The 16,612-nt window shown below is 33.9% G+C and overlaps 1 protein-coding gene and 1 pseudogene across 2 annotated transcripts in view; both read left to right on the top strand.

Moving 5' to 3' along the window:
• Positions 1–296, top strand: part of LOC148948039 (uncharacterized) — a 50,267-nt pseudogene extending 49,971 nt beyond the window's left edge. Inside the window, exon 7 of the transcript XR_016142373.1 lies at positions 78–296. The product of XR_016142373.1 is annotated as an uncharacterized LOC148948039 (transcript). The remainder of the gene's footprint in view (positions 1–77) is intronic.
• A 3,438-nt stretch (positions 297–3,734) lies between these two features.
• LOC148948038 (uncharacterized) overlaps positions 3,735–16,612 on the top strand; it is a 67,768-nt gene continuing 54,890 nt past the window's right edge. The window contains exons 1-5 of the mRNA XM_089096067.1: positions 3,735–4,014; positions 9,298–9,457; positions 12,634–12,891; positions 13,488–13,645; positions 15,199–15,481. Coding sequence (XP_088952193.1) covers positions 3,782–4,014; positions 9,298–9,457; positions 12,634–12,891; positions 13,488–13,645; positions 15,199–15,481 — 1,092 coding nt within the window. The 5' untranslated portion in view covers positions 3,735–3,781. The remainder of the gene's footprint in view (positions 4,015–9,297; positions 9,458–12,633; positions 12,892–13,487; positions 13,646–15,198; positions 15,482–16,612) is intronic.

Below are 16,612 nucleotides of genomic sequence, written 5' to 3'. Positions count from 1 at the left end.
TTGTGTTTATTTAATTTATTATTTATATCTTTTTATATTGCCTTTAAGCCTTCGTCATTAACTGGCTTTATTTACAGAATCTGGAAATTTCCACTGTTTTCCAACTAAATAGACTTATCCTAAACAAATGGAACCCTAAACAAATGGATGTTTCAAATTTCATTCGATGGCTCTTCCACTTGAATTTCAGAAAAATCAGTGCCGAAAAAAAACTTGATGTTCTGGTTCATATCCTCTATGTCAAGGTAGTTGTTTTCCAAATTGTAGAATTTAGAAAAAAATGTCGAATTTCTTGAAATGTTAAAGGTTTAGTTAATAAAATAAAACTTTAAGGCTGATAGCAAGGAGAAAATTTTGAAATGTGTTAATATTCTTGAAATGGAAAGTGTTTTTTTTTCGGACATTGACGTAAAAAATCTGAAGTTTTGAAGGAAAAAAAAACTGTTATTCTTGAAATACGGAAGATTTAGTAATAAAATTATGAAAGTTTAAGCTATTTAGAAGGAAGTAATTTTTTTATTTCTTTTTAAAAAATCTTGAAATAGGAAGTGTTTTGTAGTTGAAAATCGTAAGAATGAAAGATCTTAAGCCGAACTGGCCAGCCATGACAAAAAACCAACAAAGAGAAAAATCTCAGTGAAAAAAAAACAAACGAGACTGCGACCAGTGGAGAGAAAAGAAACGAAAAATGTAAAACAACGCGTGGAGAATGTAAAACAACCAGTGGAGAGAAAAGAAACGAAAAATGTAAAACAACGCGGATATTTCGCCTGTATCCAAACAAGGCGTCTTCAGCACGAAAGAAACACAAGAGGAACAAGATAAAAAAAAACAAGCTAAAACTAAAAAACCAATAAAACCACCACAAAAAAAATATATATATATATATATATATATATATATATATATATATATATATATATATATATATATATATATATATATATATATATATATATATATATATATATACAATTGGCGCAAACTGATCCACGTAGGGAAAAGATGCTATTATAGAGTTGCTTCAGTGAGAACACCAGAGTAACTGAGTAGTTACTCTGGAGGTTAAGAGGCTAACGCAGCCAACCCGACGCTTTGACGCTTTGTATCGTCCCATATACCAGCAAGAACTCTGATAAATTTTCGCTTTAATCGGGAATTAAAAACACATATTTTGTTGTCAAGTGTAAATTTCTTTAGCACTCATTGATTAAGTGAAAACCTACTGCTAATAGTAAACGGGAAATTTAATGTTGCAATATGTCTTACCACTCTTTGTTCATGCAACCGCTTTTGCTGGAATCCTACTTGACAGTACTATTGTTTGGCCTCCATGAATTATCGGTGATGTCTAATTCGGCAGTTTTTTTTATCGTGCAATCACTTTGCACTTTCGCAATCACTTAAAGATGGGCAATCTTTCCTTCAAAACTTCTTTTGTGAATAATCCCAACAACACAACCTATATATCTACGCGCTAAATTAACACTGGAATAGAGCTTGGTTTTATTCTTGCGTAGCGTTATATTTACCTGGGAAGGATCTGTGTTTTGCCGTCACAAGTGTGACGCCCAGCTGACGTAGCTCAGTGTAAAAAGTTGTCAGTCTGAATGAAGCTGAACTCTTTCTCTAGATCAGTTCAGGTTTAACAATACTATTTGGCCCATATCTTAGTGAGACATTGCAACCTTGGAGTAAATATGGCTAATCTGTGATATTCGATCTGCCGATAGAACGCATTAGAAAACTGTGGGTTTGAGTCATAGCCGTAAAAAAAGAACCTTAAATAGCAATTGCTCATTGACCTACAATCCGTATGGATTCAGCACTGACAGTCTTGATACATCTTAGCCTATGTTGTTTCTGCCAACAGATAATACTCGGCGGAAACGATTTCCAAACGAATTCGACGTTGAAGATGAATATGAGAATTCTTTTTTTTCATGCTTATTTGTACCGTGAAAATAGCTGATCGGATTATTTCGTAACCTCTAATGATTTTTTAGTAAGACGAATTAGTTTTTCATTAATTTCATTATATCACTCTTAATAAAATTTTTTTCTATATATCTTCTGATACCCCTCCCTACTCCTCTGTGTATTTTCTTGTACGTGTCTTCCTTTTCTTAACAGATGATGTTTTCTTTTCAGAATACATCACAAATACAGGCCTCCCACTGGGTTCATAATTAAGAAAAAAGTTCATAAAATTCATATTTTTCTTGTCATCTGCTGGAAAGCACTTGTAGTTGCTGTCTTTATCCTTACAAAAGGCAACGAAGCAATTGTGCAAGAGGAGTTTCCCTAACTTTAATGTAGTTAACCCAATGTAACTTTGTTAAAATCAGTTATGCTGTCATCTATGACGCGGAATTGTTGAAACGGCTGTCATTTATAAATTTAAATAAATGGATGGCAGCAGTAGGGGACGTGACCGAACAAAATATAATGGAATATTTTCTAATGCTATCAAGACTAATCTGAAATTCTCGTATATTGTCCTTTTTTTCTTTATCAAGACGATGTGAAATTGTTTTATTTTTCTTAGAGAAATTCAAAAGTTTCTGAGGTGCACATATAAAAAGCACACTCACAAGTTCATAAAGTTTATATTTTTGTGGTCAAAAGTTCATTAAGGTCTAAAAATCTAGCGGGAGGCCTACAAAGATGAAAATTGATATCTCTACTAAAAGTAGGTGCCCTTCTTGTGAGAAAGTTAAAATAAAATGAAAACAAGAATCACTCAGGTATGGGTTTTCAGAGCAGAAAGTTCTATGAAAATAGTTCAGCTGTCCAAAAAAACTGAGAAAAAAAACTTGAAACTTTAATATATTATTGATATCATTTCTATAAGCGTAATATATGTTCTTGTAAAGCTGATTTAATATACGTGTCTGAGTTTTACAGGAAATAAAAAATTTTTGAGCACTCATTGATTATATGAAAAACCTGCCGCTAAAAGTAAATCGGAGAGTTGAAATTAATTTAGAATTGGTCTTACCGGTCATGCGTTTGCAGAAACCCTAATGACCAATATCGTTTATTGATCCCCGTGCATTATCGGCGAGGCCTAATTGCTGCTTTTATCGTGCAATCCAAGTCGCTTGCACTTAGATGGCCAATCTTTCCTCAAAAACTTCCTTTTTATTCCCATATTTACGGCACCATTTACTTAAATGTATCTATTATCTATATATTATCTATATATGCCGCTATTTAATAACCTCGTTTCGAAACCTCGAGCTTTTAAGGAGCTCGAGCTCGTGCTTTTGAAGCTCGAGCTTTTGAAGCTCGAGCTCGTTCGAAGCTCGAGCTTTTGAAGGAGTCAACAGAGGGATTTGCAGGAATAATATCCCCATGAAGATCGTTCCAGATGGAAATGCAATTGCGGATAAAGTTCGGCTCTTGGCGTGTCCTCTTTAGATAATTGGACCAAGCTGTGTGCCTTTGCGTCAGTCTTGTTGGCTAGACAAAGGGGGTAACAATGCGAGAGAGCTCGTTTGAGGAAGGTGAGTTCATGTAATTGTAGAAAACAGCCATCGACGCTACATCAAACCTTTCATTTAGAGGCTGGAACGAGTCTTGTGTAAAAATATATTAATTTCGTTACAGCAAGTAATATAATTCTGGTAGACTGCAGAAATCGTATTTCTTTTTGTTTTTAAATGTGTTACATTATTTACATTTTACATATTTGTACATAAATACATACATACATTGTTTTATTTAGGCCGTTGACGAACCAATTTATGCTCCCAAATACGCTGAAGTGTGTAAATTGATGTTTGAGAAAGAAGTGCCCTCGGCCAATGGAACTGGGAAAGTTAGTTTTAGGAAGCTTCTTCTCGACAGATGTCAGCAAACTTTTGAAAAGGAGAAGAAGGACGAAGAAGAAATTGTATCGAAACAGAAAGCCTTACAGGAAGCCGATACAGAGGAAAAACAGAAAGAACTAAAAATGGAATTGAACGAGAGGATAGCAAAAACAAAACGTATTATGTTAGGAAATATCAGGTAAGTTATCAAAATGACTTTTTGACCTGACAAGAAATATCAGATCTATGCAAGAATCTATACATTTTTATATTTATGCTAAGTATCTTAATCTATACAAGAAAATTTTAATCTAGAAAGTACATTACATATGTAACTTAATTTCTATATATGTTGTAATTTACATATTTAACACAAGGTATATACAATGCCTGTGATTAATTGATGTGAAGGAATATTCTGTCTTCAAGTGCAATGACCATTACAGTAATTATTTGACATTCAGCTCCTGGAAAATAACATATATATTCGTGCAAAAAGTTGTTGCTCTTTACATATTAAAAATTTGTTTTTTGTTGGGAGGGAGGAGGAGGATGGATGAAAGAAAAAGGGCATAACTTTCGAAAATACTGGATATTGCCATTGAGGTTTTACCTGTAGCCCCGGTGGTTTTACCTGTAGCCCCGGTGTAGCCAGGTGGTTCGGACCTGTAGCCCCGACTCCTCTTATGTGCATGTGTCTGGTCTTAGTAATGGTCTATGGTTTCTTTCGTAGAAATTAAATGATTTTCAAACTGTTTTGCAGACTGTTATCGAGTTGAATAAAAAAATGAAGTGGATACCGCTGGATTAATTACTTTTAGAATAGAAGGGTGTGAGTGTAGTGGCTCCATAGCTCAGCACTTGGAATTGTAGTATTCAAACTTAGAATCATTGAGTTTGTGTGTCTTAGTATGTTCGGGTTTAACCGCCACAATGCGTTCATGCTGATACACTTAATGAATCATGATGACCAAAATATCGAAGTTTGATTGCGGCTATATTACCTCTAATAGGGCTGTTAAAGCCGTAATTCCTACTGAAGGATTGATCAATTGATCAATTGCATAGATAACGGGTTGTTTCTAAAGAACGTAGTGAAAAACTAATTGAGATCAGAGGGGGAGTCATTTACAGAGGGGGAGTACTACCACCCCCCTCCAATTCCTAAATATTCTTGAATTATAGGAACTTTATATTTAAACTATTAAATAGATTGTTTTTTCTTGGTTACCCCCCTGAATGTTATACCCCCTTGGTTACCCCCTTGAATGGGACGAGTTGCTCTCATTTACTTCTGACAGAGATTATGTTGGAAATCTGTGTAGGGGGTAAAACATTCACTTATGTCCTTCCTGAGGAAAAGCATACACTCGATTATATGTCTGGTGGTGGAAGTTAACAATGGTAGGATGGGGCCAGGGGACCAAGCTTTTTCTAATTCAAAATAATCACCAGCTTTTTATATAGCGAGTAGTTTCACTCGACTCACGGGGTCAAAACAAAAGAGGTTCGAGAGGACTCGACCTAAATATTCGAATCATCTCCTTTAAAAATAAAATATGAAAACGAAACAAACTTGTAATGACCTTCGATAGAAACGAAGAGTATGAAGGAATAAAAAAGGAATATAAATATAAAGTAATTTAAAAATATAAAGGAACATAAAAATATAAAGGAACATAAAAATATAAACGAACATAAAAATATAAATGAACATAAAAATATAAAGGAAAATAAAAGAATAATTGAGAAACCAAATTAGTGATTTTCAACAAGTATAGCACAAAAGAAGTAAAATAGCGAAAAGACAGCAGGTTTACCTCCCAAGGCGTATTCAGTGCTTGAAAAATTGGAAGGAAAAACAAGGTATATATAAAACAAAAACTGACCTTTTGAGACTTCAGTTTCCGTTTTATGTAAACCTTTTCCTTCCTTCTTAGAGCGCTGAGGACGGTAGAGATCTACTTTGTCAAAATATCTGATTTTTTTTCAGCAGCTGGAAATCTCCCTCGTTTTGGTCCCTTGATTGTTTATATATATATTTTTTTTGCGTTCTTAGTTTTTTGTCGAATGTCGTATAACTTTTTTTTTTTTTTTTTTTTTTTTGAACATCGTGAATAAATAATGTGGTCTTAAAACGTTATTTTAGTTAAATTACCAAGTAAAATTTAGAAGGTTTTGTTTTTGTTTTCTTAATCCTTCTTATAAATTATAAATCTTCTGTCGCTTTTAAGGATCTTTTAGGGTTTCTTCTCCTTTTGTTTGCTTAGTTAGGAAATCACACTTTAAGGACATGTCCTTTCCTTAATGAGGATTTTCATTTCCGTAGTTTCCTTAAGCTTCTTTGCTAGTGTGCAAGACGTAAGTTACCACTGGGTAACTTACGTGGTAATGGTAAGTTTTAGGTCAAACTTACTGGTAAGTTTCAAAAGTGGTAAGTTTAAGCTTTTGATGAACAAAAATGTTTTCAGTTGAAACAGATACATCCCTAAGAGAGCTGCCACTTCACTAAAATCTAAAAAAAAAAAAAATTCATTCATCAGACGCAATTCATGAGTCATACCTCGTTGAGCTTATGCTGATGTTGGACTACCTCTTTTTTATTTTTCTGTCTGAGTAAAGAAAAAAAAGGGATACGCGATGAGTCAGTCAATCCGAATAAATCAGACGTTCATAGCAGAGCCTCTGCTATGAACAGAGGTCAATTTAATTTGGTGAATTTATGATTTGTGAATAATATATCCGGGTATAATGTGGGTAGTAAGGCCTATTAATAAAAAATATACCCGTCCAATCTCTTCTAATCTAGCTTTGCGATAATGACACAGCAGCAACTAGTGCCCAAACATAAATCTTTCCATCATCCGACTAGATTCTGAATTATTTATGGATGAAGCGTCGTTCTAAGGAGGTCTCCACAAAATCAAATTGAATATTTATTTTGGAATCTTGGTATTCAAATGGATACTTGTCCTGGCTTTTGCCAATGTTTTGACTTTTTATCTTATTTTAAAATCTTAGCCAAGTCTGTGCCTCATTGTCTTTAGTTGTTTTCCATGCTCTCTATCCGCCCATCACTGCATATGTTTATCAAATACCTTTCATGATTTATTGCAGTCGTTAGTATTGGGTAAAAACAAAAATTCACTTATCATTTCTGATTTGTTAAACTGCTATTATTACCAGCTTTAATTCTGCTTGGTGCAAGGTAGCCTAGAAATTTTTTTTGTTTTTAATGCGTAAGTTTTTCTTCCGTGAAGGCTGTGCAATTAAGGTATCAAAAAGGAAGGTTTGGTATATAGGATTTTACGAATGTAAAATTATTGCAGCTTATTCTTAAAGGTAAGATTACATGGTGAGTAAAGCCATATGGTACCAAATAAATTGCATAATTTAGCGCATGGATTCGAGCCAGAAAAAGTCTAGTGATGCACAAAACACTGCGTTCTTTTGAACGATTACCTCTTCAACAGCAGATTTTTAAAGTTTCAGTAGGGCTTCAACTATTCCTGAAATTTCGGGGATTCCCCCCTCCCCAAAAAAAGAATGTCTCCCCCCCAAAAAAAAGAATGGTTCCCCAAATCCCCGAATGTCACTCAATCGTTATGTCACCCCTAGTGACTAACCCTAGAAAATATGTCTATCTGTAAGCATTGTAGTTGTTCATTAGTCAAAAAGACTTGTCGCCAAAAGCATCACCTTGCGCTATGTGAAAAGGCACCCATTGACAACCGTGATTATTATGATGTGCAGAAATCATCCATCCATAAGCAATTCACTGCTGTAACCATGAAGCGCATGAAGAAAGAGTCGTGTGAAAGAGTCAATGGTGCAGAATCTGAAGATGTCGGCACTGATTCCAATAGTTCTGACGAAGGTGGATCTAATCAAGTCCCAGTACTTTCAAACGCTTTGGCTGGAACATCATCGTTTCCCAGTACTTCTGGGTCTTCTGTTCTGACTCCCCTTGTTCTTTCAAGTTCACTCCCTCTTCCTTATGTAACCAAAGCGGCGCAGCAACCAAAACTTACGTGTATCCAAAAAGTGACCATAGAACAATAGGAAGCCTGCGACAAAGCTTGGGCTCTTGTGTTTTATGCACACATTATACCATTCTCTGTTGTCAAAATGAATATTTTGCAGAGGCGACAAGAGCTACAAGTCCAGCCATGAGGGAAATTTCGGATCACAAAAGTGCGAATCAGATTTATCGACCAATCTGTGCCTTCATGAAAGAGTCGTGGGTACCTTTACGGTCAATCGATAGAAGGTGTGATATAAATGAGAGCATTCAGGATATCAGAAAAGTGCTATTTGATGATTGAAACTGGAGCAATTAATATCCTGTTTGAAATTCTTAAAGCCAATTTCACTTAGGTGTCACTTCTTTGTAGCAGAAAAAGTTTTTGCTTCGTGGGTCATCCCATACTTGAATTAGCGGATGCGGCATTTCAAGGAGACTACCGTTTTGCCAGTCTCAAAGGCCGAGGAAAGGCGAATCCACAAACAGTTAGAAAATAGGAGGATATTTGTATATGATACCACCCTGGATGCAGCTACTCTACTTAATCCGCTTTTTGGTGCAAATTTACTGACGGGGTGAGTTTACGGATGCAGTAAGTCGAACCAATGATTTTGCTAAATTTCCCTACCGATTTCGGAAAGATGATGATTCATTTAACGAAAGATCTGAAGCTGACTTTGTCGGGGTCTTGAACACAAAACTCTGTAGCTACGTCTCCAAAAGTGGCCCACTTTCCAAATCATTGTACTTTCAGACTGCAAAAGCTGTCGAACTGGCGGTTTGTTGGTGGGTTTTTTTTTTGCGAAGTTGGTGCTTTCGGGAGAGGCTGTAAAAATCAACAATTTGTGTTACCATACCCTCCTGCGACAAACTCTGGCCAGGTTATGGACTAGTACAGACCCACCGTAGAAATCACATCAAGCATGAAACAGCGAATGAAATTCTAATGGTCTGTCAGTCACTCAATAGCAAAAAAAATGAGCATCGCTTTACAGCTCCAAAAATGTCTGGAAATCGACGGGAAGGACTGGATGGGATGATCCTATCAATAGTTCACTGCCACTTGATAGTGGAGATAGTCTGGTGGAAGATGATCTGCCAGACATAGCGTTTGAAGATGCACCATATGAGGAGGAGGAGGAGCAGCTTGAGCAGCTCTGATTTATCTCTTTTAAAGAAAATGGTGCAAAAATAAAAAAAAATCTTTTCAGTCTGTCAGAGGGGAGAGAATATTTTCTTTTAAATTCATGAGTTAACTTCCACTTGTGCAGTAATTTACCGAAGTTACCGGTAGCTTGTTAGGTAAGAGTAAGTTTTGAAACTTCCTGTTAAACTTTGCACACTTTTCTTTGCTTAATCAATTGTTCAAAAAAAAGAGAAAAGAGGTAGATATTTTTTTGAAGTATGGTAGTTATTTAAATCATATCTTTAGAAGGTATTTTTGATAATTTTTTTCAGATTAATCGGTGAATTATTCAAATTGGGTTTGCTGACAATTAAAGTCATGAATTTTTGTATATCGAAACTCCTTGAATCTCGTGATGAGGAGCAGCTGGAATGTCTTTGCAAATTGATTTCCACAATAGGTAAAACTTATGAAGAAGATTATGATGTCAAAGTAAGTTCACCATTTTATGTGCGAAATGACTCATTTATTAAATCTATTTATTTTTTACTTCTAAGCGTACAAATGCACTGGCCAAGTTATTCCCTCAAGTAGAGAAGACAAAAGATGTAATGGTTTTATTTTGAAAGCTAACTTTACCAGCAAACATTGCTAAACTTGCATTTCTCTGTTTTTAATTTTGTTTTATTCAAATAAGAATGAAAAAAAATAAGAACCATTCTAAACTCAAATCCTAGGAAAACGAGAAGATATATGATGAATTTAAAAAGTCGCTCGAGCAATTAAATAGTATTTCTAAAAGGATTACCTAAAAAAATTGATAGAACATTATAGAAATTTATTCACAATTTTTAATTTTTTTTAAGTCAACTATTTAATAAGAAAATGTTTTGTGTTTCATAACAATTCCCCAAGTTCGGAAAGACTAGAAGATATTGATTTAATAAAACTTATTTATTTAACAAAATTCAATTCTTAAGATTAATAAATAGTTTAAAAGGTATTAACTTTATTTTCCTAAAAAGCCTATTATATTTCGTACAATTTGTAATAAGTTACTAATCTATTAATTTAAGTAGTACTTTCCTGCTTAAAGATGACCAGTTCCAGTTTCCTCGTTTCAGCGTATTTTAATCTTTTTTTCCTTTTTTTACCTTTCAATTTTTAATTTTAACTTTTTAGTCTTTCTGCCTTTTTTATAACTAAGTAGTTAGGATTTAACTTTCTCTGTTCTGTTCAGTTTTCTAGCCTTCTAATTTTTTCCTCTTTGTTCTGCCCTTTTTGTACTAAGTAGACTAGGTGAATAGAATAAAGGTAATTTTAACTTTTCGTTGAATGAGTTACCTCTTATATTTTTATATCTTTTCTTGTGCTTTGCCTGACAAAATATCAAATGATAATTCTGATGTTAAGTTTACAAACTTTTTAAAAAACTCGTTAAATTCTAAAAGATGAATGCCTTCTCGGACTCGACTCACTCTCCATAGAGTTTGCGCCAATGGATGGGCTGTACTCAGAATTTTGGTTGACTGGGGTTACCCACAAAGCATTTTTGGTACCCCTTTTCAGTTACCGGTACTAAGTAAAGTACAGCTAAATATAAATAAAATTTCCAGTGCTAAAGTTGAACGGTTGTTTTTTTTTGTTGGCTTGTCGCATGCCGCTTAAAAAATTTCGCGTAACCCCAAGGGGTACGCGCACTAAAGTTTGAGAAACACTGCTCTAGAGAATAAAAGATCCATTGCACTCAGTATCAAAATTGATCTTCTTTTTTATAGAAGTTTCCAGAAAAGGCGAATATTTGCCATTTTTGTCATATAAAACGATGTACTAATTAAGTATGTATCGTATTGTAGTGATGTATCATAAAATATTTTCGTGCTATGTGCAATTCCTTTTCGATGCAGAAGTGGAGGTATTGATTTTTTTTTTTTTTTTTTTTATTTTTTTTTTTTTTTTTTTTTTATTTATTTATTTATTTATTTTGAGAAGTTAAGTTATCGTTTGAGACTTAAGTGCTTTGGTTTCACGTTGGCACCAAAGGCTTGAATGTTTTTTTTTGTCTTTTTTGTCTCATCATCTCGTTTGCATTAGGTTTACGAGAATCTTATCACCTCCTACATAAATTTATTTGAATTTGTAATGTTAATTTTTTCCTTTTATTTTTTAAAGCATTTTTATCTAACCTATTTTCCTCAATTTGCTGTGATTTATCGTAATTAAAGAATAACATGTTTTTCAATTTTTATCAAACTATTACATCCAACGCATTTTGATTTAGTGCAATGTCTAGATTCTCTCTTATTTGTCTGAAAGCGTTATAGATATTATGACTTATCAATAATACACTCTAAATTCTGAAAGACTTATTTCCACGTATCTTTATTTCTGTTTTATATAGTTTTCTCTTCTATTTCTTTTCTTTTGGTTTTTTGTGATTTCTAACTTTGGTACCTTTCATATTGCTTTGGTTCACAGTGATTAAAGAATATGGCTTTTTTATTTTATAAAATGATTACATTTAAATGTTTCGATGTAGGCTAATGCCTAAATTCCTTTCATTCTAGCGGCTTTTTCTACTCTTACTTTTCTGTTGTTGCACTGTCAATTAATTCTGATATGGTTTTATTTTTCAAAAATAGGACAAAATGTGAATGAGCTTTTTTATGTTATATATATTTGTTCTTTTATCTCTGTGGCTTTTCTGAAAAACAGGTTGTTTTGAGTGAAATACATACAATAATGAGAAAAGGGGATTAAACACCGAAATATGGTCTATGTTTTGTTTTGACTAACAGTCTGTGCGAAGAAAGAGAGAAACTTGGGTCAATTATTTCACTCTTAGGATCCAAGATTTTCAACGAAATATAAATAATGAATACTATTGAAGCATTTTTTTTTTCTGTTTGATGATTCATTGTTTTAATTTTGAGCAGAGGGGCGGATTTACAAGTTAAAAGAGCAGAATAATTAGCTATTGGAACGTCGATTCAACAGCCTATACACCAGCAATAGCTCTGGAGGATAGTTATCATTTATCCTTTTTTAGAATAATTAAATAAAGAAAAAGTCACGCGTATGCAATGCAGTCTATTTGAAGGATATTAATTTCATTTTCCTTTTTTTAGTAATTTCATAGGTTAATCATTCCAAGTGCCAATGAAGGCAGGGTTTTCGTAGCATAAGTTATCATTATGGTCGACTAAAGAACCAATGGATGTATGTCCCATTTAAATAGTTTTACAGGAGAAAAAAGTGAGGTATCGGAAATTTTTGAAAACCATTCTCTTTGAAGCATATAAATTTTTGAAGAAAAAAAAACACTCTTTTGAAGGATATGAATAAGATAATATTGGTAAAAATTTCCCTTTGAAGCTGAATAATACGTAAATAGATACCTTTATATAAAAGATAGTTTCCATATACTCAAAAACAGACACAAAAAAAAACACAGACAGAATTTAAGTCTCAGCCTTCTGTGCTTCTATGCCGTTCCCTATACAAACATCCTAACCCAATAATTAGGTCTCTCAAAGTAGACCTCAAAGTACAAGGGAGCAGCGGTACATCACCTTAAAAAATAATGGGGGATATGTTCTGCCCCGTATGTTTATGCATCTGTAAAGTAATCAACAAAGAGTAATAATAACAATTTATTTTATATTTAGTACCAAAGGGCAGTTGCTGAAGCTAAAAGTTCTGGAAAGCAGTTGCAGATACAGCTGACGAAGCTCGATGTATATCTCGATGAAATGAGGAAATTGAGCCAGAACGAAGATTTATCATCTCATATTCGATTTATGTTAATGGACGTTCTTGACTTGAAGCAAAATTGGTGGGTGCCACGTCGAGAAGGAGAAAAACCGAAGACAATTGATGAAATTTGTTGTGAACTGGAAAAAGAACTGGAAAATTACCATAAGTATGTAACCCTTCATCCATGAAATGTTTTTTCATTTAGCTTTGCATCCCCCCTCAACTTATCCCGAAAATTTCTAATAAATACCAATTTATTTTGTATCTATGCCATTTTGACTTTCAGAGTTACTTCAGTGAGGACAGCTTTATACAGTGAGGTTAGGTTTTCCTAACCTAACTTCTTTCCAAGATATTGAAAAGTTTCTAAACTAAAATTTTACCAAATTGTCCTCCTTAAAATTAATGTAGGCACTAGAACTTTCAATTTCCATTCGAATGAGTTCTTTACTACGTTTCTACGACAACTCCTTCTCTACGAAGTGCTCTAGTCAAAAAATAAAACTAAATAAACAATGCATTGGGGCCACTTAGCTTTTTACTTAGCCATGCTATTGTGCTGCCTATGATAACGATCAGGCTACAGATGAACTGTGAATGAAATTCATTATTTGATTTTTCTTCTTTTTGAAGACAGTTAGTTTATCTGCTCTTCATTACTGAATAAGTTCAGTGATTGAGTCATTCCAACCAAAATAGTTGTGGACTGGTCCACTAGCGATTGTTTGCCTGAGACTTATCGTTATACTTGGTGCTCCTTTTGTAGACTACGGAACCACGAGAAATGAAACTGGGTCCATCCAATCGCTGGAGTAAAGGGGCTGGCTCGGTTTCAACAGTTGGTATAAAGTACTCATCACTGTTAGTTGATGAAGGCTCTTCTGTATCCAGTCAAAGTGAGACAAATATTAGACTTGGACCACCGTAAGTTCATTATTCTATTCCTAGCAAGGATCTCTCTTTGGGTTGAACGCATAAAATAAAATAATTAATTATTAGTGAATGCAACAAATTTCTTAAACAGTTTTTTCCATGTAATAAGGATATAAAGCCCAGGCTAAACATATGGAGCTCAGCTAAGAAGCTTTGGGCCATGATGTGAGACAGTAAAGTTGCTGAGCCAACTACTAGTAGATTCAAGTTTGGCAGTCAAAATAGCTAATAAAATTTCAAAGTAATTAACAAAATTTGGTCACAATTGTTAGATTGTCCTTTCAGTGCGATAGTTGCATAATGCAGTCTTGACATCGGTAACTAGACGAAGCTTCGGGTGTTGACAGTATGGGTATCGGGTGAACAAACCAAGTTAGAATTTTTCAATTTTTGCTCCTTCTTATTTTTCGATTTTGGTCAGAGCCAAAACACTAGCGTTGACCTATAGACACGGAGTATGTGATAAAGTGATTATATGTCTTGCTATGTTCGTAAAATAAATAGGCTCCGTAAAAAAAATTTCGTTTTACTTATGAATAGTTCTTTAGTGCTGTTTTAGCTTGCCTCTGTTCTTTTTTTTTGCTCCTTTGTGATGCCTTATCAGTCTATCAGCATCAACGACGCTGAATTGAATTGTTTTCTCGTTAGCCCTGTGACCTGTTTTGACAAATAATCGGCTTCAGTAAGTTTTCTCTTCTATAGTGGTTGTCTTATTTTTTTTTAAATTCCTCCTTCCATATGTTTTGGGCTTAAAAACTGCGAAAACGTTCCGTCAGGACCTCTGAAACATTCACTTTTCAGGATAAATTTTAACTTATCTAAGCTGCGGACTTGATTGAAACAAAAACGAACGAAAGCCAAGCTTCTATTTTGTACTTTTTCGTTGCCAATATTCTAATAGAAAGGTAGACGGGTATTATCTCATTTAAATTGTGAACATGTAATATTCTTCAATATGTAAGATTAAATCGAAAAGTGGATCTGTAACTCTCCATCTACCACCCTCTCTGCCAACTTTTATGATGAAAGGTAGGCTGATTTTAGCCTGTTTGAACGATAATCATGTATAAGTTTTCAATCTGTGTGATTAGAGTATGAATCGGAGCTCTAGCTCCTCCAACACCGACACCCAAATCCAGAATATATTGACTCGACTCCAACACAGAATATATTGAAAGATTTCCTAAATAAGTAATAACATTTCAATCACCATATAGTTTCTAAATATAATATTAAGTCAGGTTTTTAATTTAGAATCCCTACGTAAATTTGTGATATTAAACAATCACTCTGTAAATAGAAAGTATTTTTTAGTTCAATTTGATAAATTTCAATGAAGAATATGTTCATATTACGCTAGTAGTCGATTGATCAGACGTCAAAAAAGCGATTGACTAGTTTTGTCCATGCTCTTGAAGTTTAAATTTTTCACACTAGGAGTATGGATGATGTCCTCGCTATAGTTAAAATAAGAGAATTTAAAATCAATAAAATCATTCTGGAAGCCTCGCACAGTTTATTTTGTAATCAGTTGTTTATCCCAGTCGTTCAATGGGCCACAGAGGAGCCGCAACTAAGTCAATGGGACCTGTTCCAACCGAACGTCATAAGGCTGTTCAAGACACTCGTAGCTTCACACGATCTCGAAGTCAGCAGGCTTCCAGGGAAAGTTCACTGTCACGACAGGGTGCTACAACTCCAACAACTGAACAAGTACCTTTCTCAGCTAAATCGGAACTAAAAGGCAACCTCGATCTTACCGAAGACCAAATTCAGAAGAAAACTGACGGCATTATCAACGAGTTGTTGAGCAATGGTGATCTCCAGGTAAAATTATTTAGAAAAAATTTGTTTTTCATCGTTAATTGTTTTATCTTTTTCTTTATTTTATATATGAACTTCTTCTTTCACTGCCGATATCATCCTCCTTTTTAGCGAAAAGAAAATGGTAATGTTTATGTATTGATACACCTTACATATTTTAGATTGTTCATAATTTTTAATGTATTATTCATCTGCATCCCTTTACTTTTGCTTGGTATCTAATGTTTGGTGTATGGTTGAAGCTAGAACAAAATGAATTTATAAACTTGGCATTTTATTGAATTGAGTTGAAAGGTATCATTCTCGGCCTCGACTTCACAAGTCTATCTGATTCACCAAGAAGTGGTAGCTAGCTGGGATTGCAAAAAAAGTTTCTTCAATACGCCTTGCTCAAAGACTACTTTACTTCGCTTCTATATTATATTACAAAAGGAACCCGCAATGTTTAGCCAAACCTAAAATTTTATAGAATTTCACGTGTTTACGAGAATTTCTGCGTTCTTGTACGGGTTTATTTTTTGCTTGTTTTGCCACGTCCATGAATAGATGCCGTGTAAAATTCCAGCTACTCTATTAAGCATCATCACACAACCGGATTCACAAATTTAGAGTTATAGTTTAGTTTAGTTAAGAGTTTTAGCTTCGAGTTGTAGTTTAGTTTTAGTTAAGAGTTTTAGCCTAGAGTATTAGCTGAGAGTTTTAGTTAGAGTTATAGTTTAGTTTAATTTTAGTTTAGAGTTTTACTTTAGAGTTTAGAGTTTTAGTTGGAGTTATGGTTTAGTTTAATTTTTGTTAAGAGTTTTAGTTTAGAGTTATAGTTTAGTTTTAGTTAAGAGTTTTAGTTTAAAGTTTTTAGTTTAGAGTTGTTGTTTAGTTTTAGATATGAGTTTTAATTTAGTTTTAATATGATATTAGCTTACGCTTTTAGTTAGAGCTATACTTTAGTTTAGTGGTAGATCACAGTCTAGACTTTCAAGTTAGACTTTCAGTACCTAGTTATATTTAGAGTTATGTTTTATTTTAGTTTTAGCTAAGTGTTTTGGGACTTGCAGTTTAGTTTTAGCTAAACGTTTTAGTTTAGAGTTTTAGCCTATAGTCATAGCTTAAAGTTTTTCCTTCTACTTTTAGTTTAGA

The sequence above is a fragment of the Artemia sp. Qi Xiang Cuo genome, chromosome 10, assembly GCF_049724085.1.
Source record: "Artemia sp. Qi Xiang Cuo chromosome 10, ASM4972408v1, whole genome shotgun sequence".
Classification (NCBI taxonomy): Eukaryota; Metazoa; Arthropoda; class Branchiopoda; order Anostraca; family Artemiidae; genus Artemia; species Artemia sp. Qi Xiang Cuo.
Note: the sequence above shows the minus strand (reverse complement) of the source record. Positions and strands in the feature narration are given on the sequence as shown.